The sequence below is a fragment of the Mollisia scopiformis genome, assembly GCF_001500285.1.
Source record: "Mollisia scopiformis unplaced genomic scaffold LY89scaffold_17, whole genome shotgun sequence".
In the NCBI taxonomy this organism is placed as follows: Eukaryota; Fungi; Ascomycota; class Leotiomycetes; order Helotiales; family Mollisiaceae; genus Mollisia; species Mollisia scopiformis.
Window position 1 is genome coordinate 235,976 of NW_017263597.1, and position 25,592 is coordinate 261,567.

The 25,592-nt window shown below is 48.6% G+C and overlaps 8 protein-coding genes across 8 annotated transcripts; 4 read left to right on the forward strand and 4 right to left on the reverse strand.

The window, feature by feature from the left end:
* Window positions 1–938: 938 nt before the first annotated feature.
* On the reverse strand, window positions 939–7,081 carry LY89DRAFT_720573 (uncharacterized protein). The gene is made up of 12 exons (XM_018218580.1): window positions 6,461–7,081; window positions 5,962–6,410; window positions 5,730–5,900; window positions 5,491–5,535; window positions 5,352–5,421; window positions 5,019–5,301; window positions 4,869–4,968; window positions 4,715–4,824; window positions 4,098–4,664; window positions 3,185–3,954; window positions 2,501–3,139; window positions 939–2,441 (listed from the first exon to the last, which is right to left on the reverse strand). Exons 1-12 carry the CDS (start codon window positions 6,699–6,701, stop codon window positions 946–948), a joined length of 4,941 nt encoding a protein of 1,646 aa, XP_018068568.1. The 5' UTR covers window positions 6,702–7,081; the 3' UTR covers window positions 939–945.
* A 267-nt stretch (window positions 7,082–7,348) lies between these two features.
* On the forward strand, window positions 7,349–8,521 carry LY89DRAFT_720574 (uncharacterized protein). Its single transcript, XM_018218581.1, has 3 exons — window positions 7,349–7,654; window positions 7,783–8,139; window positions 8,196–8,521. Exons 1-3 carry the CDS (start codon window positions 7,628–7,630, stop codon window positions 8,409–8,411), a joined length of 600 nt encoding a protein of 199 aa, XP_018068569.1. The 5' UTR covers window positions 7,349–7,627; the 3' UTR covers window positions 8,412–8,521.
* Window position 8,522: 1 nt separating this feature from the next.
* Window positions 8,523–10,184, reverse strand: LY89DRAFT_686727 (esterase; the record flags this gene model as incomplete). The annotated part of the gene is made up of 3 exons (XM_018215351.1): window positions 9,882–10,184; window positions 9,327–9,640; window positions 8,523–9,234 (listed from the first exon to the last, which is right to left on the reverse strand). Coding segments are annotated over exons 1-3 (1,082 nt in total), but the record flags the coding sequence as incomplete, so codon positions are not given.
* Window positions 10,185–13,612: 3,428 nt separating this feature from the next.
* Window positions 13,613–14,578, reverse strand: LY89DRAFT_132648 (uncharacterized protein). The gene is made up of 3 exons (XM_018205249.1): window positions 14,542–14,578; window positions 14,416–14,462; window positions 13,613–14,363 (listed from the first exon to the last, which is right to left on the reverse strand). The coding sequence occupies exon 3, from the start codon at window positions 14,229–14,231 to the stop codon at window positions 13,881–13,883; it is 351 nt and encodes a 116-aa protein (XP_018068571.1). The 5' UTR covers window positions 14,232–14,363; window positions 14,416–14,462; window positions 14,542–14,578; the 3' UTR covers window positions 13,613–13,880.
* Window positions 14,579–15,050: 472 nt separating this feature from the next.
* Window positions 15,051–17,516, forward strand: LY89DRAFT_671586 (phosphate permease; the record flags this gene model as incomplete). The annotated part of the gene is made up of 4 exons (XM_018213226.1): window positions 15,051–15,197; window positions 15,270–15,292; window positions 15,430–15,837; window positions 15,944–17,516. The coding sequence occupies 4 exons, from the start codon at window positions 15,051–15,053 to the stop codon at window positions 17,514–17,516; spliced, it is 2,151 nt and encodes a 716-aa protein (XP_018068572.1).
* Window positions 17,517–20,410: 2,894 nt separating this feature from the next.
* Window positions 20,411–21,244, forward strand: LY89DRAFT_686730 (uncharacterized protein). The gene has a single exon (XM_018215352.1). The coding sequence runs from the start codon at window positions 20,448–20,450 to the stop codon at window positions 21,168–21,170; it is 723 nt and encodes a 240-aa protein (XP_018068573.1). The 5' UTR covers window positions 20,411–20,447; the 3' UTR covers window positions 21,171–21,244.
* A 719-nt stretch (window positions 21,245–21,963) lies between these two features.
* LY89DRAFT_784208 (uncharacterized protein) lies at window positions 21,964–23,135 on the reverse strand (the record flags this gene model as incomplete). Its single annotated transcript, XM_018222761.1, has 1 exon — window positions 21,964–23,135. Exon 1 carries the CDS (start codon window positions 22,957–22,959, stop codon window positions 21,964–21,966), a length of 996 nt encoding a protein of 331 aa, XP_018068574.1. The 5' UTR covers window positions 22,960–23,135.
* A 1,245-nt stretch (window positions 23,136–24,380) lies between these two features.
* On the forward strand, window positions 24,381–25,261 carry LY89DRAFT_589591 (hemolysin-III family protein; the record flags this gene model as incomplete). The annotated part of the gene is made up of 2 exons (XM_018209541.1): window positions 24,381–24,920; window positions 24,977–25,261. The coding sequence occupies 2 exons, from the start codon at window positions 24,381–24,383 to the stop codon at window positions 25,259–25,261; spliced, it is 825 nt and encodes a 274-aa protein (XP_018068575.1).
* Window positions 25,262–25,592: the final 331 nt, after the last annotated feature.

Genomic DNA, 25,592 nt, shown 5'->3' on the forward strand with positions numbered 1-25,592 from the left:
TCTACCTCCATTTAGGGTCGGGGTTGATATGTGTGTAATAGTTTTAACGACTCGTCCAGATACTTCTGTTACATTCTCTACATGAATCCTGTCACTTAACAATAATTGAGAAATCAAGAGTATCCTTCCCGAAGCTCAATCACACGTGGGATAGCGCTGAAAGTGTTGCTTATCTTAGTAACCCGTTGGGGGCGTTGCTAATACTCTGCATTTTGACTGTAGTATACTTTTCATATGCATGTCAGGACAAGACATTGCATGCCTATTTTCTGGCCTTGTGGGCATGCTCGATGCTGAATCACCTAATTTATCTACAGCCAAGTAGTGTGCCTCATGTCTATGGGTCGGGACGCACACCCAAATCTGTGCCGCAGTGCACGGGATATACAAGTTTAATACTAGAATAATCCACACTCCGTTGTCGGTTCTCGGCAGCGAATATGGGGAGAGATGCTTGAACCCACTTGCGGCTAAGCTTTTGATCATGCAAGCTTACTATTTACATATAGACGTCAAATCAGGACATTAAAAAGGCGAGATCTATTGAAAAGATGTCTGCTTTCTGCTTAGCTTAGTCTATAATCTGTATTCCAATGTCCTGGAAATTCAGTTTGTCTGGGGCTTAGATCTTGGCATCTCCGCTGTATGGCTTCCACATGATGCAAGGATTCGTCCATGCACTGCTCGAATGAGATCTTGTGATTTTTGTTTTCGGGAGCATTTTCACCGAGAGTGGTCTTCTCTGTTGAGGAAAATCTTCAATGGTTGACGAAGCCACGTAGTAAGAACGGTAAGCCCAGCAAACGCCCACAATTGGCAGGGGGCTTAGTAATTCGAATTCTCCATGAGAGTTGTGAGAGTGGGACGTGTTTCTTTATAAAACATATAGAACAATATGAAACCCAGATTTGTTGATACTGTTTATTGTTTAGACTATAATACATATTACTCTTTTCTCTTTCTATAACTTGAGACCCTACGAAGATTATTCATCAAATTGCTCAGAGGTCGCATTGCTTCCTTGCCTTTCCGCGTTCGTAACGCCGGAGGTGAGAAGGCGATTGGCAGAGGGAGAACAACTTGGTCGTCAGATTCAGAGGGTCTGGCTGTGGGTTCGGAATTCAAGTTGATATCTGTAATAGCCCCTGACATAACAGCTGGACCGGCGTTGCTTGCAATGGAAACTCGTGACGGTAGTGACTCAGTCGTTCTGGTTCTTACCTTACTGGACTCATCGGTGCCCATGAGTTCGGTTCCCAGTCCACTATCATGGAAGTCGATTTGTGGTGGTGGACTCTGTGATCTTCTACTATCCTCAGCGTCACATTCAGCGAGATCATCAAATGGTCCACTTTTGGGGTTCCTTGGCCAGAATTTAGGGAGCCTTCTGCTGTGTCCAAAAACAACGGCTCCTTCCATTTCACCCTCGAAGAGTCCATCGGGATATTTCTTCGACCCCAGAGTCGCTTTGGGAAGAAGCACTTGCACCCGATCGCAATTTGCCATGCAAGTAGTAGCGCTACAAGGCTCAAAAAGATGACCTCCTTTATGCCAATAAAGCCCCTGAACAAGCTCCAAGGGTTGGCAGTCGAGATTCCCCCCAAAATCACATATATCAAAGAGCTGTGCAACGCGTGCCACAAGATAATCTCTTCCTTTCGGGACTTGTCTCCAGGCTTTGCACAACGGATTGCTTCTCTCTGTTGGCCGGATTAGTTCTCCAAACCCTCTCGCCATGAGAGTTATAGCCTGTATTTGATGGAGAAAATCCACCCAACCTCTGCCACTAGGCTCCAGATACGCAACGCGGGGTCGGATCGAAGTTCGCCCGCTAATGATATCCACAAAGCCGAATCCCTCCAGCTTTTCTCGGTCGGTCATTCTGATTGACTTTCCAGGGTTGGAGAGTACCTCTTGATGATCCTGAATCTGTTCCAAAATGTGCCAATAACCGAGAACTATATCTTTCAGTCCCCACTTGTGTGTTGCTGTTGAAGGCTGTCCGAATGATGCCGAATCCGTAATAAGAACGTGATCACGTGCGGCGATGACTCCCAAAGATATCAATGCAGCAAGTCGCCCATGACTTGAATCTGCGTAAGGAAAGTCTTCGAAATTTAAGTCTAAATTTCTTGCGAGGCGCTTCTGAGAAAGCCGAGCTCTGGTCAAGTGGAGCAAAGCGTTACCTCCGTCGACCAGCCATGCACGTCGATCATCAGTATCATAGAAGACCACATTCCAGGTGCTTGCCGACTCCATCTTCAGGTAGTACGGTTCTGAATTTGAGAGCGATAGCATACGATCTTTATTTCCTGGTACAAAGCTTGCGCCGCCAGTGATGAACCTGCCGCCTGAGATTGTGACGCCCGATAGAGCACAACCTGCCGTTGCAAAGTTGGATCCAGTGAATCCAAGATTTGCATATTCTATATCGGAGGTACCTTAGGAAGAACACAATATAGTCAGCATTCACAGATACTAGTTTACTAGAGAAACGTACCTGTATGCAGCTGGACTGACGATGCCCATCCTAAAAACATTCGAGCAGTAGGCAAGCATTGATAGTCGACGGTAACAGGATCTTGACCAGCGACGAGCTGCTTCGCAGCGGAATAGGAAATCCGAGAGTTGTCTCTGTTGAAAAGGAAATGCCAGAGAATGGAGCTAGAAATTCTTCTCGTGGGCACAAACATCGTTGAAAATCCTTTGACCACCAGTTGACCGTTGAACACAGTAGCCCTTTCAGCTCCACCCAGTCCAGCCATCATGTTTAATGGGATCTCCAAGCCTTTTTCATCATTAATCCTGGCAAGGATGGGAAAGCCCCTTGCAACAACTGGATTTTTGAACAATTGCCTCCAGCATGAGCCATTTTGGGAGTCATCTTCGAGGTCCTGGTAGGTGAAGTCGATGAAAAATGATGGTACAAAGGACCTAGCGGTTACAATGAAAGGCGTGCAATAGCAAATCTTGCTGGTCAGTAGAGAGGATCGACAACTGGCGCCCATCCATGAAAGTTGCTCTCCAACATTGGCCAATCTGCTCATTGTTCCTCTCGCATTCACATGTAAGAATCCTCCAGATATCTCCACATTCAAGATAGTCCCATCAGACAAGATAGTCTCATCAGCCAAGATAGCTTCAATTATCAGCAAGCTGGCCAAGAATGATAGAATACACTTACATTTACAAGAAGATCTAGAGTCATGGACAGCCCCCTGAATTGCCTCTAATACTTCTAGTCCTATGTCGGACCATACCTGCTGAACGTATTGGCCACAGGTTGTGGCTTGTGCATCGATTGCATTTCCACTCAGCGTGATTACGTCTCTGATGGGTGGTAGATTTTGCGTGTTATACTGTTCTGTCAAAAAGAACAGTGGATCCCAGCTAATCTGAAAGAATGCGGAGAATGTAGACCCTGAAGATACTCTCTCCCTGAAATTAGCACTGCGGGATATTTCCTCAATAATGCTATTGCGTATCTCTTCCACTGTTTCACCTTGCCGTGGAGTCAAACGTGAGACAATCTGGATGTTGATGAGAAGGCGGGTGAATGCTTCGCTGCCAAAAATGAAAGACCACGCTTGTGGCAAATCTGGGATGGTAGTATGGCGACTAAACTTCTCATCATCGCTTATGTTTCCGCTCTTCAGAGAGTTCTCGTCTCCAGATGTCTCGTCATATTTATGGTCATCTTCTCGAGGGTACTGTTCAAATACTCCGTTGGAAATCTCCATGCGTATCATAGACGTCACATTTTCTGATACTCTTGTCTCCGATGACTCTTCTGGTGACGGCGCATACTCAGATGGCTGATCGGTTGTAAGTGACTCAGTGATATTCCATAGGTCAATTTTCTCTTCCACTGTGAATCCGTCAGAGTTGCGGCGACTTGATGCAGGCTCGTCATCCAACGTGTCCCTCGACGCTTGAAAGAAATCTGTGATATATCTAGTAATAAAGTGTTAGTAACAGGACGAAGAGTTGTTCTGCTCGAGAATCATAGACAGAGAGACTTAAGAAAACTGGGGATGGCATGTATATCGCTTGAGAAGATTAAAGTCGAGAAGTGACAACCAAAAGTCTTTACCCACCCTCTATAGCGTCGGATGAAAGCGATCGCCCGCTGCTCAATGACTGTGTTCGCACTGCATGCAAGCTCGAGAGACATTTCCTTCAGAAGATTGGGCAGTGCCGCTGATATACGGATCACATCATCGTCGCAGAGCTCTAGCGAGCTGTGTGTGGAATCCCAGACTTTGGCAGCAATGTCCTTAATGAGAGTTGTACGCAGGGTTTCTGGTAACCCCAAAGACTGATTGTCCGTGAAAATTGATATCGTGTCTTCTACCTCTCTCTGCTTGTTGTCCACTTTTTCGGAAATTGTGGTAGGTAATGTAGACTCCGGAATACCATCCGTACCGCGTAGAGCTGTCCCTTCGTAGTCTGTTGTCACAGTCCCATCGGAGCTATCTTGGGTTGACGGCAGCGGCTCTTTTTCAAGAACAACGTCCGCAACTCTGCCCGGAGTGTTTTCAATTGGCGTTTGTGGAGCTTTGTTGGAAACATCATTTCCTACAAGATCCGAAAGAAGGGGCGAGTACCCATCGGCGGGGTTTTCAATGCCATAGATAACTGCACCTTGAACAACTGCATTGTGGCTTCGTGAAAAACGTCAGAAGCTTTCAACCCACCGAAAAAGTACACTTACATCTTGTGCTTGTCTGGATAACGCAATGCAACTCTTCTCAATCTTAAGGACTCTTTGATTTCGTCCCGTAAGTATGGCGATTCGCTGAAACCTCCAACCAAGAAAACGTCCTTTACAATCAGCTTTTGGCACTTATGGAAAGGGCTCAATGTACCTTGACTCGATTCTTCTTCAGATGGACTTGCTGAAATTGCCCCAGGATGAGATTGATAATCCCGTCTATACATGGGTCAAAAAACTCTCTCATGTCCTCCCTAAAGTCCGTCAATTAAAAAACTGTATTCCATAGAATTGATATAAGTACCCAGTAATCTTCAAATCGCTGTGTAAAACCCCTGCCAAGATATTATTTATGTTCATAGGTTGCGGCAAGGTCAGATATATTTCCTTCATTGTGCGGACAAACGATCTCTTCTTTTCCTCGAAACGTCTCATGAGTAGTGTCATATTCTCTTGCTCGGTGACAGAGGCACCTATTCCTTGGCCTGTGCTATGTGGATCTAGCTTCTTGTAGTTCCTTTCACCCAGTCTTCCTCGAAGCCATCGCTTGAAATTTTCGTCGACGATCTCCGACCCATGGATTCCGTCTATAAGACATGTTAGTGGTTCTTCTAAACCCGAAGTAAAGTTTTCAGACCTGTGGGAATGCTTATTTCTTCAAGCTCTAGAGTCGGCTTCAGTTGCGTGACTCTGTACGAGATGGTTTTCTGCGAAGGGTAGCCAATAGTTAGAATATTGAACATTGAACATTACGATAAATATAGAAAGTAACTTACAACGGCTCTACTACTGGCGTCACACACGACGAAACATTGGTTTAGCTGCTGGCAGTTAGTTTGAAGGAAGACTTTAGATTGCTAAAAGAAAGGCCTGCAGTGCTTCAAGTTACGACCCTCCTCTGAGCGTGTCGGAGCTTGAAAATAATAGACAAAACAATGCAAGAGCAGTCTGATTATGATTTTGATTTGGCCGATTCCCGATGACCTTGACGGTAATGAGTGGTAAAAGGATTTACCTTGAGAAAATTTATGTTTTTATCGTCTTCGAGGTGTCTTATGAGATATATCGCGGCCGCCTCTGGCTCGGGAATTATAGTGTAGTTCCTGAGGTTGGGAAATGTCTCTGCATTAAATCCAGCATTATTGACCGCTTGAAGGAGCAAATTTCTGCCACGCTGAGACCAGCTCTGTTGGTAAATTAGTCGCTAAAGCTTTCAAGTCATCCAAAGGGATGACAAGTAGTCTCACCGCTGGTACTGTAATAATAATGTCGACCTCTATTCTTGACCTCAGATGGGATCCCTCGAGTCCGTCAAGGAGGTGCATGTACGAACAAACTTTCGTTAGATAATCCGTGACAATATCTTCTGGCCTCTTCCGTGTTTGCTTTGAGTTCCCGCCGTAAGCATTCGCATCATTGAAGTCTAGACTACTCGTCCCTTCCGAAGGTTGCAGGATACCCTGCAGCTCAGCCAAACTGTTGTTTGATCCATCAAGTTCCTCCTTGATGTTTTTGATTACCATGGAGGACTCGCTTATGCTTGCTCCCCATTGTTGATATTCTCTGTTGTTTGGCTGCGAATAGGAGATGAGACTTGGTATTCTACTCGAGATTCCCATATGTGGGCCCCAGTCCTGCACGACTTTAATGTCATCAAGGCTGGCGCAGTCGGAGCTTGGAAAAGCATAGGCGACGCCTTTGACTTTCATTAGCTGAAGCCTGTTATCATGAGAGGATATTCCTAACTAGTTGAAGTGGTTCCATAGTCTATCGCGATGACCAATCGAGGTGTCCGTATCGGAGTTTTGATAGGCCTAGGGGCGGGATTATTTGAGCTATCTTCATCTTCTGAATCGCTCAGGAGATTCTCATCAAGCCAAGAAAGGAATGAATCGTCACTGGATTTCAGCCGAATCTCTCCGCGCATGCGGCGAAGAGGCTTCTGCAGACACTGCGCCCGCGCCTGATCGTCATCTCTGATCGACATTGGTCTTCGAGAAAGTGTGATTGCGGAACGGATATAGAAGAGAGAAAGGTGTCCGGTACAGTAGAGCAATTATCCGGGATAGCTCATGATTCCTGTAATTTGGTTCTAGTCTTTCCCACAAGGATGTTGGATGATGTTTTCATAGCCTTGATGGTTCCCGATGGCGTTTACTTGACGCCTGCGGCAATCAGAGACAAGGCCAATAGGACAAATGAGGCGCCGAGGCAGTGCACGCATCTTCAAATCGTGATGGCTGCACCGTTCTGAAATCGGGCAAGCTCGAGGCTCACACTCTCTTTTGAATTGCCTTACTTATGCTATCACTTTCATGGTTGTATCAACTGTTCAAAAAGGTGTGCTCGACAATTCTTGGTAGATCGTTTCAAAGTTGTTGATATGAGGATACCTTGAAGTTTCGAGAAAGTTTAACGACAGAGTGGTGTCACGTGTCCCAGCATGACTTTGGCATTGCTTAAGTATTTTCTTCTTGAGTAAGGGTCTATAGAGTCAAGAAAGATCTACTTGTATAGATAAACACCCTATTTAGCAAATAATGTTGCGCCAAATTTGAAAATCGGAAGTACTATCACGTGCTTTCGACAGGGTACATTTCTCGCTGCCTGATGTAGACTCCTCAGCTTGGTATGATCGTCAGGATAAGTCTCGAGATAACAGTGCTCGAGCTCCACTAGGAGTCTCCGGTCCACGACTCAGCCTTACCAGTCAACCTTATGACCGTAGTGCGGCACAGCACCTCGATGTCCAGCGGAATTTCCATGGAAAGGGCAACTTCATCTCTTGAAATCATTGCTGCGTCGCGAGACTCATAAGTCTTGACTTGAAAGGCATTTCGAAACATATCTTCAAACACAGTTCTTGCTCTGTGATTGATTTTCTTCTCCTTTGTTAATCTAGCTGCGAGCACAATGCCTTCGGGACCCCGCTACGAAAGAGTATATCCTCATTTCCTCACCCCCTTCCATTACTTCATCCCCCACATTGCTTTATACATCAACAAGTGTTGATGACCAAAAAACCCTTCCCGATTCACCTCAATCACACATTCTAACACCAACCCCAGGTCCCCCTCGAAGAAGAAAACCTCCCCACCTCCACCACCGCCAACAACTACTTCACCGGCCTCCCCAACACTGCTCCCCCATCCTTCCGCACCATCCCCCTCGACCAACAATCCTTCTCCCCCTCTCTCCCGCACCGCCACGACGAGAGCGCCGCGACCGTCATGCCCGCCAGCGAGCGCCCCGAACGCACCTCCACATCCAGCCCCGCCGACGACCCCGCCATCTCCCTCTGGGGCGCAACCGAGAGCGTGATCACCATGCGGGAAAACTCGTCGCGGGAGGACATCCTGGTGCGGTTATTGGACGCCGTGGAGAGGTTAGAGGGACGGCTTGATGCGAAGGCGGAAGAGGTTCAGGTAAGCAAGGAAGTCTTCTGTTAGAGAGAAGAGTACTGATGAGAGGGGGGGCATAGAATAAAGAGGAGATCGATCTCGAGGCGTCGAGGGAGGAGAAGAGGGCGCAGCGGACGAAGGAGATTTTGGGGGCGCTGGGGGGGATCTTTGTTACGATTGTGGTGTTGGTGTGGTTGGGTGCTATTATCATTATTCCGGCGGTGGCGAAGTATAAGTATGCGGGTGCGATAGCTGCTGCTGCCGCGGCGTCTATCCCGACTTCAAGTCAGGGTTGAGATGGATTAGGTTGGGTTTGGGGTGGTGTTTTGGTGTTAATGGGATTGTGTGTACGTTAATTAGGTATTTGTAACATTGCCGCACAATATGAAATGAAGATACTTCAGACAACGGACGAACTTCTAAATAGACCCAGCCATGAAATCTAACCTCTAATCACCATCCCCTCTAATCACCATCCCCTCTAATCACCATCCCCTCTAATCACCATCCCCTCTAATCACCATCTCCTCTAAGCAATCATCTAAAAGCCCCGCTCAACGCCTCCAAAACAACCCGATTATACTCCCTCCCCGCCTCCAATATCCCATCCAACTGCATAAAAATATGCGGCGCCCCTTTAACCCTCACAACCCTCACCCGATTCCCGCCCTCCTCCAACTTCCTCGCATACGCCTCCCCCTCATCCCTCAAAACATCGCATTCAGCCGTAACGACCAACGCATCCGCTAACCCTTTCCAGTTCCGCGCTTTGATCGGACTTATCTTCCACTCTTCTTCTCCCCCCATTGCGTACTTGCTCGTCTTTTGGATATCGCCGAGGAAATGCTTGAAGAAGTAACTCATGCGTTCCAAAGGAAGCGGAGGAGAAGGGCCAAATTCGGAGTATGAAGGGTAGGGTTGGTTTGACTTTAGAGAGCCGTCGGGGTTGAAGATTGACAGGTCGCATACGGGTACGGAGAGGAGTTGGAGTTTTAAGGGCAGGGAGTGGTCTCTACATAAATGAGCGAGGACAGCAACTAGGTGCCCGCCTGCGCTGCAGCCGCCGATGGCGACTTTGTTTAGGTCTAGGTTGAATTCTGGGGCTTTTTCTGAGTGTATCTAATATCTCGCGTTAATTTTCATCTCATTCGGCAAAAAGAAAAAAAGAAGAAGAAAAAAAAGAAGAAGAAGAAGAAGAAGAAGGGATATACCCATTTCAGCGCCTCCCAACAATCCTCAACCTGCGTCGGAAACCTCTCTTCAGGCGCCAACCTGTAATCCACGTCAAAGACCACCGCACCACATTCCTTCGCTACCTGTTTACAGAAATCGAAGTCGGTCGGCAAACCGCCAAATACCCATCCGCCGCCGTGGAAGTTCACGTACACGGGTTTCTTGGCTGCGTGGGTGGTTTCGGGGTCGAAGATTTGGATGGTGATGGTGCCCGGAGGAGAGGAGACGGAGAGGGTTTGGGTGCTGATTTTGAGGCCGGTGGAGGGGTAGAGGGCGCGGCCGTAGGTGATGGCTTTTTGGAGGGGTTAGCTTGGTTTGGATAGTGGTTTGGGGAGTTGAGGGGCAATTGGAGTATTCGTCGGGTATTTAAAGAACCAAGTTTTGGCTGACCCGCGTGCTTCAAGCAAATCGGGCCATCTCTGGATTAGTCGACGAGTGGAATGGTCTTCTTTGTCTTTGATAGAATAGACTTTCCATCTCCAAAGATAGCTCGACACCTGAGAAGAAGAGACAAAACTAGACATTCAACTTACTATAAGCGGCAGGATTAGCGCGATATGTCTCAATTGGAATTTGATGCGTCGCTAGACGGCCCGCCGAGTACTTGTTGTAGTATTCTACGTACGTAGATTCAAACTTGGGAGCGAGATGAGGTGGGATGCTATTTAGAAGTGGGAGGAATATGGGGGTTGAAACTTGGGGTTCGGGGACGGTGTTTTCCATTGTAAATGAAATCTTTTGGGGAGAATAGTTTTGAAGATGCCAAGCAAGGAGATGGGGAAATAAGGATAGGAGGGTCTTTTGTGTTGTTAGGGATGAAAGGACGGTAATGGAATGGGATGCAGTGAAGAGAGTTGTTCGACGTCGGAGATATGATAACTTGCCCCGCATTTTAGTGGATTGTCCCCCACTCTTAGATCTGCCTGTGATCCGAATTGGCGGGCCCCTAATATCCACGAGCTTGACTTAGCCGTTGAGCCGCACTAGGAAACGACATATAGCAAACGTAGAATATAGAAAACGGATATACTTTACCAAACATGGTCGGCAAAGTATTTAGTCGCTTGAATTTGAATCTTAAGCAATCAATGCCAAAGTTGGGTGACAACTATACACGCTTGGAGAAAGGAGATAGGTATTATTTAGTGTATATAAAATATTACGATGACCATGATAACCCATAAACGCTTCAAAAACGAAATCCAGTTCATACCTTAGCAGACTCGACCGGAAGTAGAAGCACTGGCTTCCCTTCCTGCTTTTCGCCAACCTCCATCTTCTGCTCCTCAGACGAACCTTCATAGTCCCTCAGCAACTCTTCCTCCTCCTCATAACGACCCTTCTCTTTCTCTTGCCTCACCCTTATTGTGTTCACACATCTATACACCCCATAAACCAAAGGCGAAACCACCATACTCCCCACAACCCCCAACACCCCCACCAACCGCCACGTCCCCAACCTCTCCCTCAACGTCTCCCACCGCCGACAAACCTCATGCCTCGCGCTCCCCCTCCTCCCACACCCATCGAACGCCTGTCGGTACACGTACCGATACCACGGATACTGATCTACATCCCCGCACCGCCACGACCACATGCTACACTTCTTCAGCATATTTGGCGATGTGAATGCCAGGTCCGGAAAGCGGGTTAGGAGCGTGATGTCTTTGATCGTGTATGTGCGTTCCGACATCGACTTAGGATAAGGACAAGGTGATCGCTCTTGGATCGTCAGGATCACGTATTTCTGCGTCTCATCCCGCAATAATGCGTTATACCCCGCGATTCCGGCGCCTAGGATATCGACCGTGAGATAGACATCCCCCCTCCCCCCCTCCCTCTCCCTCTTCTCCTCACGGTAATAATCCAACTCAAAAACACTCAACGCCCCATAATCAGGCAGCTCGCCGCCCAGGAACTCCGCGAGCGAGACAGCGGTCTGCGGGGCGGAGAGCCGGGGCGGCACGTTCGGGAAGGGGAAGATGGGTAGGTTGTTTAGGAGTAAAGTGCGGTTATCGCGCGCGAGAGTGAAGTTTAGGAGGAGCGCGGTGGGGAGGTCTTGTCCTAGGTGCAGGGTTGGGTTCCAGAGGGGGAGATCGGGAGTGGGGAGGTGGATGAGGGCGCTGTGGTTGGGGAGGAGCCATTTGATGCCGTTGCGTGTGGATTGGGCGGTTGAGAGGGAGAAGATGGTTAAGAGGAGGAAGTAGTGGGTAATGGTTAGGGGCCCCATTATTGTGGTGGATGTTTGGCGTTGAGACATGTGTTGTTGATTTAGTTTGGAGGATAGCGTTGGTGTTGGGAGGGAGGCTAGGGTGTTGGATGCCTTGGCGAGTGCTGACAGCCAAGCTTTGCGGAACGCGGAGGCGGGGAGCGTATCATCGACGGTTGATTTTGAGTATGGTATTGTGCTTTTGATAATGGAGGGTCTAGACCCCAGCCAGATTTTGGAAAAGTATGATTAATAAGTAAGCTAAATATTAGTATTTATTGAAAAGAAAGGAAACCGCCCCCAATATTCTTCCCTATTCGCCTATCAATACCAAACGTTCAATGAGGACAAACAAAGTTTACGCCATTTTTTACCTGATGAGAATATTTTCTGAAACCTGCAGCGGGTGTTAATGTTATTAATGTCTCTTGGTTAAGTCACACAGTATTGTGTTTGTGCGCGAGGCTTGCATTGTCTCTATTTGTTTATGTACCCCTGAATGAAGATACACTTTCACGGATAGCTAATGCCACTATTGATGCTTCTTCCACAAATCAAGCTTGCCGAGTGGTTACCTCTTGAATAAAGAAATCGTTCTGTGGAGCAGCCATTGTTTCGAGTTTGTTGAAGGCTTTTTTTTATATCTTTGACTTGCAGCGCCAATGATCATAATGTGTACAATGCCCAACTTCACTAGATAAGTGTAACATGTGCTGCAGAAAGCATACTGAGAGATCTCCGCTTTTCATAGGTGAATGCACACCGTGCCCTCACTCCCAATGAATCAAGCACAGAACATCTCAGGGTTAGTTCCGACTCCGTACTCTTATTCCGAGTTAACAGGCACGGCCTCTTCCATCGACGGTGCATAGAACATTCGAAGTCTTCACCGATGCAGGTACAGAAGAAGATGTTTCTCCTCTTTTCGCCCCCGTGGGAGAAATCCGGGGCGACGTACGGAGGTTGTACGAACTTCCAACATTTCTTGTGTTATTCAAATGTTCCTTTATAATGCATGCATGTCAGACCCGAATCCGTTTACTTGCCCAAGATCGCTTTCCCTCTCGTCTTACCCCATTGAGCTTTTTGTCCAACGCGAACAATTCCAAAAGGAGACACAGAAGCAATGTTCATATTCGCTGCGCCAAGAGAAACGTACCGTACTCTCACCCCCATACCACGCGCAAGGGGTAGACGGCTGCAGCGCGAAGGTCTCGGAGATTTTCATGTGATGATGGGCCCGAAACACAATTCTAAGTAACTAAGACATGTGGGAACGCGTACGAGTATTGCGATTGCACTTCCTCGAACTCGATGTGCATGGCATATATCTCGTTTCTTTTCATTTCAGCAACACGAGATTCTCTTCTACTACCATACGATCAAATAGGTCGCAATCGTACAGTCTCTCTCTAGCATAAAGACCAGCCTCCAATTTGGGCTTCGGTATCGATAAGGCGGTTTTCAAACCCCCTCGTGCATGCATGCGCCATGCAAGCCATCCGCAAGGATGCGCGCCACCGTGACGGCTCTCGACAGCCACTGGGAAGCTTAAGTTCCCCCACGTGTTGCCATCCATCATCGTCGTCGTCGTCGTCGTCGTCGCTTCTCATCTCAACCCTCAACACTCACTCATGCATTGCGTCGCATCCTGGTTGCTGGGATCCACGACCGAAATACACAGCAGCGAACAGGAGAAGGGAGGGCAGAGGAGTTTCCAACATGTCCAATGACTACAGTAATTACGCCGCTGTGGGCTCATCCTCTCTCTCATCCCGGCGGCGATGAAATCACATCAGGTATCAAGAGAGCAGGGCGAGTTTGAGCGCTGACGGGGTAAGAAACGAGGGACTGCCCAGTGAGGCAGACTGAATATGGAGAGGATCGGGTCATGATTTGATTGCAGATGTCCTTTCCAGAACAGAAGCACTCCCAATAATTGGCTCTCCATCTCCATCTAGACTTTCCATCGCTACCATCTGCTCTTTGCGGCTAGAGCACGTCCCTTGAGTCTGAGCGGGAGAGCAGAGAGACTCGTGGGAATCAAAAAAAGAAGAGGATCTGTAACCCGGAGTTGGGACCGTCACAATTACTGTACAACCACCACACCGACGGGGGCCCGTGGCAGCATGGCGAGCAGCGACAGGCTCGGTCCGTGAAGGGCACGCGGCTGACTTGCTCCCAGAAAAAGTCGCTCTGCTCTGCTCTGCCACCAGTGGACTAGACCCCGCCAAAAAGCAAACGGCGGGCCAATTCTCTGCGCTCTTGGGACCACCAGGGCCACTGCCAAGAAGTCTGAGACCGCACTCGAGCTGATGATGCTCTATTGAGTACAGACAGTATTTTGCGAATCCAGAACCGTCGCTGGAGCTGCAGCTCGAGTGTCGGCTATCACAGTGCACAATCGCTGCACCCTGCAAGCTGCAGCCATGTGTTTCTCAGGGTTCTGCGGGGAGAGACGGGTCCCGGTGAGCCTCGAGTTTGAAGTTATGCAGCAGCCGTGAATATTCCGTTTCTGACCAACAAGGGACCCTCTGGTCTCCCAGCGTGCGAGGCCTGCTCGTTCGGTGAAGTAATAGTAATAGTCTGTTATGCCAAATGGTCGCTGGTCCAGTAGCAGAGGGAGGATCAGGCACAATTTTCCACCGCTCCACTTCCACCCCCTCATGGCCATCCAGTTCAGTACTCAGCGCACAGGCACCCCCGCGGCCCGACGCTGCCTTCTAATGGCGACCAGATGGTGCTGCTCATCTCATCCCACCGCCGGCCGTCCAACCCTGCAAATCCAGCCGCCACAATTAGTGTTCTGAGGTTAGTCAAATCAGGGGCTTTGCGGGATGCAAGTGGGGTCCTCATACAGTAGTGAAGTGATGTGATGTGATGTGATGTGATGTATGGCACTGGACTGGTGGCAGGCAGGGTAGCTTAGGTTAGCCGTCACCGTCCTTAGGCTCCTTTACTTCAACAACCGAAAGCCGACCGACCTGATCTGACCTCACCAACCCTCACCACCACCACCACCACCACCTGGATCTGATCGACGTCCACCATTGCTCCGTCCGACTTCTGAATACCTTCAATTCATTCACGACTCACCGACCGACTTCAGCCCCCCCGCTCGACTCTTTCGACCAGACGACGTACATACCAACATTCAGCAGGCCGCGACGGAAGCCCAGAGCTGAGGAGGCAAGCTTCCATCGACGGCGGTGTTGTGCTGCATAAAGAAGTCTTACAGTCAGCCCTCGGCAGTTTTTGTACCTTTTCCCATTTCCCATCGCGAGCCCGCCATCAGTACGCCCCACGACGACTTTTGTTGTTGCACGACGTTCCACCACGATCCGCCACTCTCCTTCATAACCTTCAAACGTCCGTCCGTCCGTCCGTCGCATCGCCATTTTCCCCGTCCTGTTTCCTTGCGCTGCAGAAACAATTCCTTCGTTCTGGTCGTCCCTAGTGAGCGCCTCTTCGTGAGGCTATTTGTGCCTCGGCCATGGATTCCGAATACCTTCCTGAACCTGCGATTCCGACTTCCTACAGTCCTCGCACGTATGGCGGTAATGCGGCCTTTCACAATTTCCACAATGACTATTCGCATATTCAAGACCCAAATCTACGCAGGAGGTTGGCGCTTTCGGAGGTAAGTCTTCAGATGGGGCGAGCAGGTACATTTCTCCGAGAATATGTTTACTGACTTTTTTTTATATTTCAGATTGACAAGGTCCCGTTCGGATGGTGAGTGTTTCTAGAACATTTCTCAGCTGTCAAACATTTTGTTTCGAACCTTCCTTCCCAAAGTACCCCACATATACCGGCATCTCCTTGCTGTCAACAATTTTTATATGGAGTCTAATTTCATCTCAACTTTCTAGGTATCATGTCAGAGCTGTTGTCGTAGCAGGTATTGGCTTCTTCACAGATTCATACGACATCTTTGCCATCAATCTCGTCACTTCGACCCTGGGAATGGTATACTGGCAAGGTGCAGCCGGAGGGAGCAGTCCTGGGGTAATGCCTACCAGTGTCAACACGGCAATCAAAGCGGCCACGTCGGGAGGTGCGGTTATAGGTCAATTGGGATTCGGTTGGTTGGCAGACGTGGTGGGGAGGAGGAAGATGTATGGTGTGGAATTGGCTATCATCGTTGCGGCAACTCTTGCCCAAGCCCTCGCCGCGCCAAGCAAGGCAATGACTATGACTGGGTTATTGATCTTTTGGAGGGTGATGATGGGTATAGGTATAGGAGGAGACTACCCATTATCAGCAGTCATCACTTCTGAGTGAGTATCTCTTGGAGATTTTGATGTTGATTTTTCTTGGCGAGAAATCGTTGACCCCCACGTTTACGGACGACTGCCCCATAAAGCATAAACTAACTCAACATAGATTTGCTCCGACACGCTGGCGTGGTGCAATGATGGCGGCTGTCTTCTCTATGCAAGGTGCTGGACAACTGGCTGCGGCCATAGTGGCGCTAATCACGACCGTTGGGTACAAAAAGTCCTTCTACAGCACCAGTGCTTCCTATTCGAGTTGCCATGAAGTTTGTCAGATCGCTGGAGACAAATCATGGCGGATCATCATTGGATTCGGTGCGGTACCTGCTTGTTTCGCCTTGTATTACCGCATTACGATTCCTGAAACGCCTCGGTATACTTTTGATATCGCGCATGATATCGAGAAAGCTCAAGCTGATATTACAGCTTATATGAACAACAAGAAGGAAGGAGAAGTTGATCCCATCACGCAGCAGAAGACTAAACAGAGATTTGGTCGACATTTAGCTGCCCCCAGAGCATCTTGGCCTGATGTTCTGGCATACTTTTCCCAGTGGCAACACTTCAAAGTTATCTTTGGGACCACATCATCTTGGTTCTTTCTCGACCTGGCTTATTATGGCCTTGGATTAAACAACAGCATCGTTTTAAACGCCATTGGCTACTCTGCTGGCAGCACCATTTACCATTCACTCCTCCACACTGCCATTGGAAATCTCATTCTCGTCTGCGCAGGTTCCATTCCAGGATATTGGCTCTGCGTAGCTACAGTCGACACTATAGGTCGCAAACCACTTCAGATCGGGGGTTTCTTCTTTCTAACTATTGTATTCATCATCATCGGCTTCTGCTATCACGAGTTGCCTGAAGGCGGCCTTCTAGGCCTGTATATACTTGCCCAAGTATTTTTCAACTGGGGCCCAAATACTACCACTTTCCTGGTACCAGGAGAATGCTTCCCAACCCGTTACCGATCCACGGGTCACGGTCTCTCGGCCGCAGCTGGCAAAATCGGCGCAATAGTCGCCCAAGTCATCGCCCAACCACTCCTCACTAAAGACGCTCCCCATCCTTGCTCAGGAAGCGCCTGCTCACCCTGGCTTCCGCACCTGATGCAGATCTTCGCTCTCTTCATGCTCTGCGGAATCCTAGTCTCCTTCCTCGTCCCCGAGACCCGAGGCAGAACCCTCGAAGAACTCGCAGGCGAAGGCTCCACAGCCTTCGACTCCCGCAGCGGCAGCGTGGTCCTCTCCTCGGGCTTTCGCGGCTTCCTTACACGGCATAACCCCTTCCGAGGAGGTAAACCCGCGGGCTTTAGCTACAAGAGTCCGAACCTCGGCCCGAAGAGCCCGGGGTTGAGAGGAAAGAGGGAAAGGATGGGGATCATGACATCCCCTGATCTTATTCCCAAGAAAGGCAAAAAGTCAAAGAAAGAAAGAGGCGAGAAACACGTAAGGGGCAACAGCGAAGAGAGCGGGAGTAACGGCTACTCGGTCTCGGTCTCTAGCCACGGCAGGCGCGGACCAGAAGAGAACGACGATTTGTACCTCTCGGGCGCGGTCCAGGGCACGCTGCCGGGGTGGGGCGCGGGCTGGAGCGTGCAGCGGAATAGTGATCGCAGGCAGCCGCCCGGGAGGGTGGAGAGTATCCGGTTGCATGATGTGGGGAGTTTGTTGAAGTGATATGATAATGATTCAGTTGAATTCATTTTGCGATTGTGCGAGGTTTTGACTGTTCTATAGAAAATATGTTGTATATAGATAAGATAAATATGGTTGGGTGTTTTTATAGCATTGGGCTGGTTGGTTGGGTGGCGTGGCGTGGCGTGCTTGGTGGGGATTTTTTTGATGATTGTTTATGAATGACAGAGATTAAGATATTGCCATTTTTTTGTTGTGGGTTGATTTGAAAGGGTGAGCACATGTGCCAAGCCAAGGTAAGGATAGTCTTGATCTTCAGAAACCGCTTTCGCTTGTATCGTATAGTCCCACCCTTTTCAAGCTAGGAGTCTAAGAGCCGTAGGTTGAGGTTAGAGATGAGAATGGCTCAGCAGACTCTAGCGTTCTTAATCAGATTGCGTTGTAGTACTCTCCGCAACAAAAATTTCCGGGAAGGAAACAAAAGGTAATGTCTCACCACAATCGATTGACCGTTTACTACTGCTGTATTTCCAAGCTAAGTAAGGCTTTGGAGCTGGAGCTGGAGCTGGAGCTTCAATTGGTAGTAGCCACGCAGACAATACCTCCTGTCACTCCGAGAATCAATCAGGTGAGCTGATCTCCCATGGTACCTAAGTATCTCCGGAGTGGTTATCGGACTCCAAATGCGACGGAGAAACGGCGGAAAAGGGGGGATTGGATATTAAGTGATGAGTGGCTTAGGCCACATCTTTGCGTTCCAGGAAGGAAGGAGGGAAAGGTTATGAACGGGGAAGGAATTCGCTATTCATGATTTGTCTACTTGCTGGCGCTTCGTGAGTGTACTGTATAATGTAAGTATTTGAGCAGTGGTGCGGACCTGCGAGACTATCTGAACATCTCTTGAGAAAATCGAAGCCGTTGGGGTTTCCTAGTGCAAGTTCTGAGCTTTCGAATATTGGTTTCACGGTAGTTTGATTTGAGATATTTGCTGTGGGGTCGGAGATATAGGGATCGAATCTAGATGGAATGGTGCAGGTACCAAGAAGAATGGAAGGGGCGGAGAGCCTGAGAGGCTGTTTAAGGCGGGTAATGCCTAGATGTGGTGACGTTTATTCTTGGGAAGGTGATTGCGAAGGGTTGGATGGTCTAGGGGTAGGATGCTGGTGAAATGGTTGTTGGGGTTTAGGACATTCGGGACATTTAGCTAGATTGTTCAGAGCGATGAATGATGCCACGACCTAGGTTACATCGCCTCATCCTATCTTCTCCCGTTAGACTCGCTCATGCTGAATCAAGGGACAGGATGTCGTGGCGCATGCGATGTCCCTTGAAAAGCGGGAGGATTAATTGCAACGTCAGGCATAGAGCGAAGTCAATTTGTTCGACTGAAACGTCGAAGATGGAAGTTGATGGCGGATTCATGGCCCGATGTACGGTTGGGTAGGAGAGGACAGCAGAGTTTGGGGTAGTACAACGAGAATATTGACATAAAGAGCTCAATGGCAAGATTTGCTTGATTTAATTTGTAAGCTATGGCGGAATCTACCATTCTCGGAGTAGATCGACGACCTGCGTGTCGCAAGTAAGCTAAGCTAATCGCGCTATGCGAAAAGAAAGCGATAGCTGAGCTCATCCGCTCCGGCGATTCATTCTTCTTCCGTCACGAATGTACGGGTTCGTCTCGCAGCGATCAATGTATGCGTCGATTCCGAGTTTGTGAATCTGCCAATGGTGAGAGACTGCGATGATCGTGCGGATCTTGCTCGTTGGGGAAGTTCCTGGGACCAGACAATGCGTTGAGTTAGTAAGATCCTTGCAGTTCTATTATATCAACAGTCCACCTACAATTTAGTAATCTCGATAGACCGACCGCGGAGTCAAGACTTGTGGCGATCTCTGCAAGCGTAGTCGTATCATCCGAGTAGTCTTCTTTTCCCACTTCTTTTCCCATGAAGATAATTTGACCAAGTGCACGGTGGTTTGCCATTGTGGATATTTTGTCGCTATCATTTTTCGTTCTTTAGACATTGTGTTTCTTTTCGCGCTGAGCGCTAGCAGCGCTGGCGGTGCTGTGTGCGCATTTTGCGAGTGAGAATCATGACAGTGAAAAAAAGTAAGCTTTTGTTGCACATCACGAATCTTTAAAGGGAGACCTACATCTAATGATGTCTGTCAACTGCAATAGTGCTAAGAAGAAGTACCTCTTTACTTCTAAGCGCATATACTTCCTCCGTGCAGCCTTTCTGAGTAGCTAGCCTGCTTCCCCTGAATTTCAGCCCCGCATTTCAAATTAAGCGAGAAGCTTACCATTGTGAGACCCAGATTCAATGAGCGACGAGAACAATACTATCGAAGGCACATCTGCAAAAGCTAGTTAAAATTTTGATATATGCCATTGTGCGGAAACTATGCGGCTAGTGTTAAGCCGTCTTGCGGTCCACGTCGTCGAGTACCAAATTTTGGAGACAATGGCAGACTTTCCTTCCAGTCGAAATCGTAATGTTGGATTATAAAGTAACTCCCACATTCATGATTTTGAGATATGAATTCCTTCAATCACACACACAACTCACAACTTTTCAAACTCAACCATTCCTCTCAGCTGCAACTTCAATAGCTATCAATTCTTTCTGTCATTGAATATCAGCTTTCTCTGCAATCACCTCCAAGATGGATACAACAGCTCCTGTCAGAGATGACATCAAAGATATCACGGAAGAGGAGTTCGCTCACCCAACCTCCACAGCAACTTCTTTGCAACTCGTCTCCCCTCTACAGACCAGCACCGAGGATACAACAATAAGGACGGCGGACTCCACCACTCTATGGGTAAACACATTCGTCCGCGACATGCAAAGAATTCAGCAGAGTCACCGCCAGTTCCTCGAAAAGAGCAAGAGAGCTCAAAATTTCAAACCCAAACCTCTCCCGCCCTCTCGCCACTCTCGCCACCCGCAGCAATCATCATTCTTCATGACTCTCCTCAACGCCGACTGCCGCTTCGGGATCTACGACGCCATCATCGACGATCACACCACCATCCACATGGTCAAGAAATACGTCCCCAACGGCCTCCTCCTCTCCCTTTCCTTCACATCCCTCGACCTGTACCACGAGATCAAAGCCTGGTCCCGCCGCCGCCCAGACCTCGTCCGATCCCCCGTCTTCGGCCTTTATAACCCCTATCTCACCTCCATCGAATTCTGCTTCCAAACCTCCACTACCCGCGACTTCGCTGACCTCGTCGGCGGCTACTTTGTTTCGGACCTTTTGAATCCGCGACCCGTACCGCACATAGTCCGGCGCGTGTACGGGCCCGCGGCCGCGATGCGGAACCGCGACCGGCTGGAGCATTGGCAGTCGATGATGAACGCTTTTGATACGTCAACGGTGTATTGGATGCTTTGCATTGAGACCCGGAGCGATTATGTGAGGGCGTGGCCTGGCTTGAGGTTCTGTGAGTTGACGAAGGGAGATCCGCGGATCAAGATTGGGCCGCATGAGGAGGAGGGGGTGAGTAATCAGGTTGTGCTGGGGAGGGATGAGCATGGAGATTGGGAGGGAGCGAGAAATGGGAGAGTGGAGCGGCTGGAAAAGGAGGGGAAGGTGATTTGGGTTGATGAGTGGGAGGGGTATATTGATAAGAGGCCGGGAGTTGTTAAGAGATCCGAGTCGAAGTCGTCGCTGGAGTTGTGAGTGACGCTGGTGTAGAAGTTAGAGATGAATTTGTTCAAACAGAAGAGAATGAAACTTAATTCTGTTACATAGATTGGTCAATTCGTACTCGATCATGATCGGTAATAGCCATGAAAGAGTAAATCTCGTTCAGACGTGCAGTTCTCGAATCTTGCTTAATTCGAAATGTATGTCACATCTCTCCTAAGATTTATCTTTGATATCCATTACACCTCAGTTCAAAAAGTAATTTAATTTAAACGAAAATTTATCGGAAAAAAAAATCGTAATACAAATATATATTTTTTATTTTAAATTATAAATTCAAAAATACACGCATTATAATTCATCGCATTAATTATTTACACTTCGCACGAGCGCTTTTTTAAAAAGCTGAAAAAAAGCTTTCTTCATACAATCAAAAACCTTACACTTGCTGCTGCCTCTTCCGGATGCGGTGAATGTGATGTCACCGACGCTGGCTTCCGAACATAGCAATGCATAACACTCATTTGATCTATCGACATCCGTGCCAAGGGGTGATCTATCAACCCCACTAGTTCAAATCGCCCCAAGGACTGCCAATCAAACCTGTGTAATTGCGCAACTCCGATGCACGTCAGGAATATTACGCAAAATTTGAGAAGAGATGCAAAGAGTTTCACTACGGATTCCTGGCGTAGCTAGTGAACGGCTCGTGCCGCGACAGGACCTCGGGAATATTTCAAGACTTGGTCACGTGTGTCAAAGATTTGTTGGAGAGGCAGATCGAAATATCCGAAGATTAAACACCAAAGACAAATATCTTGGATCCTTAAACATGTGGGATGTATGTCGCCCAGTTCACAGTGGAGTAAGCACTCGCATTCAGCGCTCTCATCCCGAGGAAGGCCTCGACGATCAGATAGAGTCTGGCGGCAGCGTATGTGCAAGCGAGGGGAAAGATACTCCAAAATTCAGCTCTCAGTGGCAGTATTTTTGGAACTCTAGCAGCCTCTCTTGCTAGTCTTGCCTTCTCCACGTCCTCAAGCTTAGACTTCCAAAAGATACTGCAGAAGAATCGCTGCCAGCGTCCAATATGGTACCAGGCAGCAGAAGTTTCGAATATCCAGAAAGCAACAGTGTTACCAAACAAGAACATGCTACACACCCTCCACAGGATCAACTCTGCTCTTGTTGGAAATTCGAAGTTCCAACCCATGACGTGTATAGAGGCATACACCAAGGTTGCAACGCAAAGAATTGCTTCCTGATATCCCTTGAGGTTGGGGAATCTGTCGTTGCCGAGCCGCGACATTGGCCTCTCGAAGGGTGCGACAGGCATATTCATGAAGGTTTGCACGTTCAAAGACCAACTAGGGCACAGATCGTCGATGAAGTCTAGCGGTGTTTGTTTATATGGCGTCGCTGCAATCTCCCCGGCTTCCCTGAGTATCCGCTCTATGCTAATCTTAAGTTGCAACTTGATCGGAATTCGGACATTGGAAGGTTTATGTAACCAACAAAGGCTTGTCATGATGGAACAGACAACAATGGCAAGTGCTGACAATTCCATCGTAGTTACGGTGAGGCGTTGAGCTGCTCGCCCGAGGCATTGAAGAACCAGGTAGCCAATCTGAAAACAGGTGACTACTTTCGCAACCGTATCTTGCTTAGACTTGTCTGCCAGTTCAGCCGATGTAACGTCCGGGAATGGTAGATAGCGGTGCTCAATAAGCCAATGGATCTGCTTCGCAGTGGCGGGGAATGGAACGGTGTCTGGTGGCACGAGAAGAAACCCGCCCATGTCGGCAAAGAATCCGTGTTCCATCGTCCACTAAGGGGAGTTTGAGGCCTTGAAAGCCTTGACTGAATCCCTGGCTGTGCCCCACTGCCCGCTGGCATAGGTAAGCACGAATTCTGGGCCAGCGATTGCTATAGCCATCCAGAACAGTCGACGACGTATGGTATCCCATAGGATTTCGTCCTCCGAAGGAACGTTGAGGCACAACATCGTGTATGTGCAGACAAAAATGGTGAATAAGCTGGACCATGCGATGTCGAGTGTCCCGCGGCTGTCGGGTTGGTGCACCTATCCATAAACAAGCCCGCTACTCGCGGCAGTCACTGTACAGGTCGTGATAGCTGTTTTGTTGCTAAACATCGTCTCTCTTTGTCGCATAAACGGACACAGAATATCCCCAGAGTATTATCCAGCGAAAGCAAGAACGGGCACAGATAAATGGAGAAAGTGTTTTTGAAGTTGATACAATTTAGTGAGGATGAGAGTTTCTCGAAAAGATTTGAGTAATCCGCTTGGAGGCATCTCCGTATCGTTGACTTTAATAGCAGCCTGAAAAGAGACGGTAGAGGAACACCGTTTGGCTGTAAAACACCAATATGACCACAAGCCAGGATACAGACTGCGATGGCGCTAGAGGAACACTGTGTAGCTGTAAAACACCAACATGACCACAAGCCAGAGTTCAGACTGCGTTGGCGCTGGATCACACTGAATCGTCGCCCCGTCTAGGCGTAGTAGAAGAAAACAAAGGCTAGGTTGAGCTGCATTGTGAGATAATATGTTACATATCGTAGTCGAGAAACAAGGAAGAAATCCTCTCGCACTCCCTTGTCATGACCGAATGCTTGATGAGCAGATGGCAAAATAAGGCTGGACCGGGAGATTTCATTGGCCAGAGGCACATTCGACCACAATGTAAGCCTGTGCAAGCGACGGCGCCTAAAACCCCCCGCATCCTCTGCTCAGACCAGGCGTTTCCAACATGCGGCTCTCAACGTGCGGCTGTAAACGTGCGGCTCTAAGCGTGCGGCTCTAAGCGTGCGGCTCTAAGCGTGCGGCTCCAAGCGTGCGGCTATAAACGTGCGGCCCCCTACCTCATCTGCGCCGCCGCAAGCAGAAATCGTGATAACTCCTAGGGTAGTTTTCTTGGTCACATGATATATATTTCTTAAAGCTATCTGGTTCGAAGCATATCACCTTTGAGTTGCTTCCGTACAAATGGACTGTCCCTAAAACCTGCGAGCATCGCCGCTCGGAGTTGTGTGATGAGACGCGGGGACGCGCAGATACGGCGCTGGTTGTGTTGCCCAGACCCCGTGCCTTGCGGCGGTGACTGTTGGCAGAGGGTTGAATATCGGCTCGTCCCTCGAAATCGTCAGAATTTGTCCCCCAAGAAAGTAGCCAACAACTCTGGATGTAACAAACATCCCAAGGCTTCTTTGACCAAGATGGAATCATTGTCGCGTCAACGAAAACAACCCACGCCGGTCCAGATGGAGGTCGTACCACTGACGAGCAATTTCGAAAGCACTCACCCAGCCCTCCTCTCCTACGACGAGATACCGGAATGGTACCAAGACAATGACTTCATTCGTCACGGCTATCGCCCCGAATCAAACTCTGTTCGTGCGTGCTTCGCCAGTTGGCTATACATGCATAACGAGACTGTCAACATTCATTCGCATTTCATACCTGGAATTCTTTTCCTGGCAGCCGAAGTTGGGATTCATCAATACTTGCAGACCAAGTACCCAAAGGCCACAATTGGCGATCGTCTGATATTTGCGTTCTTCCTTCTGACGGCCGTAACATGCCTGGGCATGTCGGCAGCGTACCATACCTTGATGAACCACTCGAACCACGTCTCACATCTATGGCTACGACTTGATTTCGTCGGCATCGCGATTTTGACCCTTGGAGACTTCGTATCTGGGATCTACATGGTTTTCTACTGCGAACCAGTTTTACAAAGGATATATTGGATCATGGTACATATATGGTCACCTTTGCTTGGCACATTGGAGCTAACAGATGTTCTACGCAGATAATCACGCTCAGCTTTGCAACGATATTCATACTCCTGAACCCCAGGTTCCAAGGTCGTCGTTGGCGTACCTTCCGCGTCTGCACATTTGTCGGTACTGGTCTATCGGGCCTCGCGCCTCTCGCACACGGTGTCAAAATCTTTGGCTTTTCGCAAATGGGGAAGCAGTCTGGTATGGCATATTACGTCGGTGAAGGACTATTGTTAATGCTGGGTGCACTGTTCTACACTGTCAGTATTGAAATAATGTGTTCTAGTCCATACGTGAACACCTGCTGTTTATGAACTGACCCCACGCCATTCATGAATGGCGGGGTGTTTATGTATGCCATTCGTGAATGGGCGGGGCCCCGTTCATAAACAGCAATTGTTGGCGTATGGACTAGAACAAATGAAATGAGATATGTGGAACTAAGAAGAGTGCTGATTGATGTGTATAGATGCGGATTCCCGAGTCATTCAAGCCTGGCAGGTTCGATCTAGTTGGATGTTCCCATCAGATTTTCCATATCCTGGTGGTCTTTGCAACAGCAGTTCAGTTGATTGGTATTCTTTCTGCTTTCGACTACAACTATCACCATCGAACATGCGGACTTGCGTGAAAGCTATTGTCTCG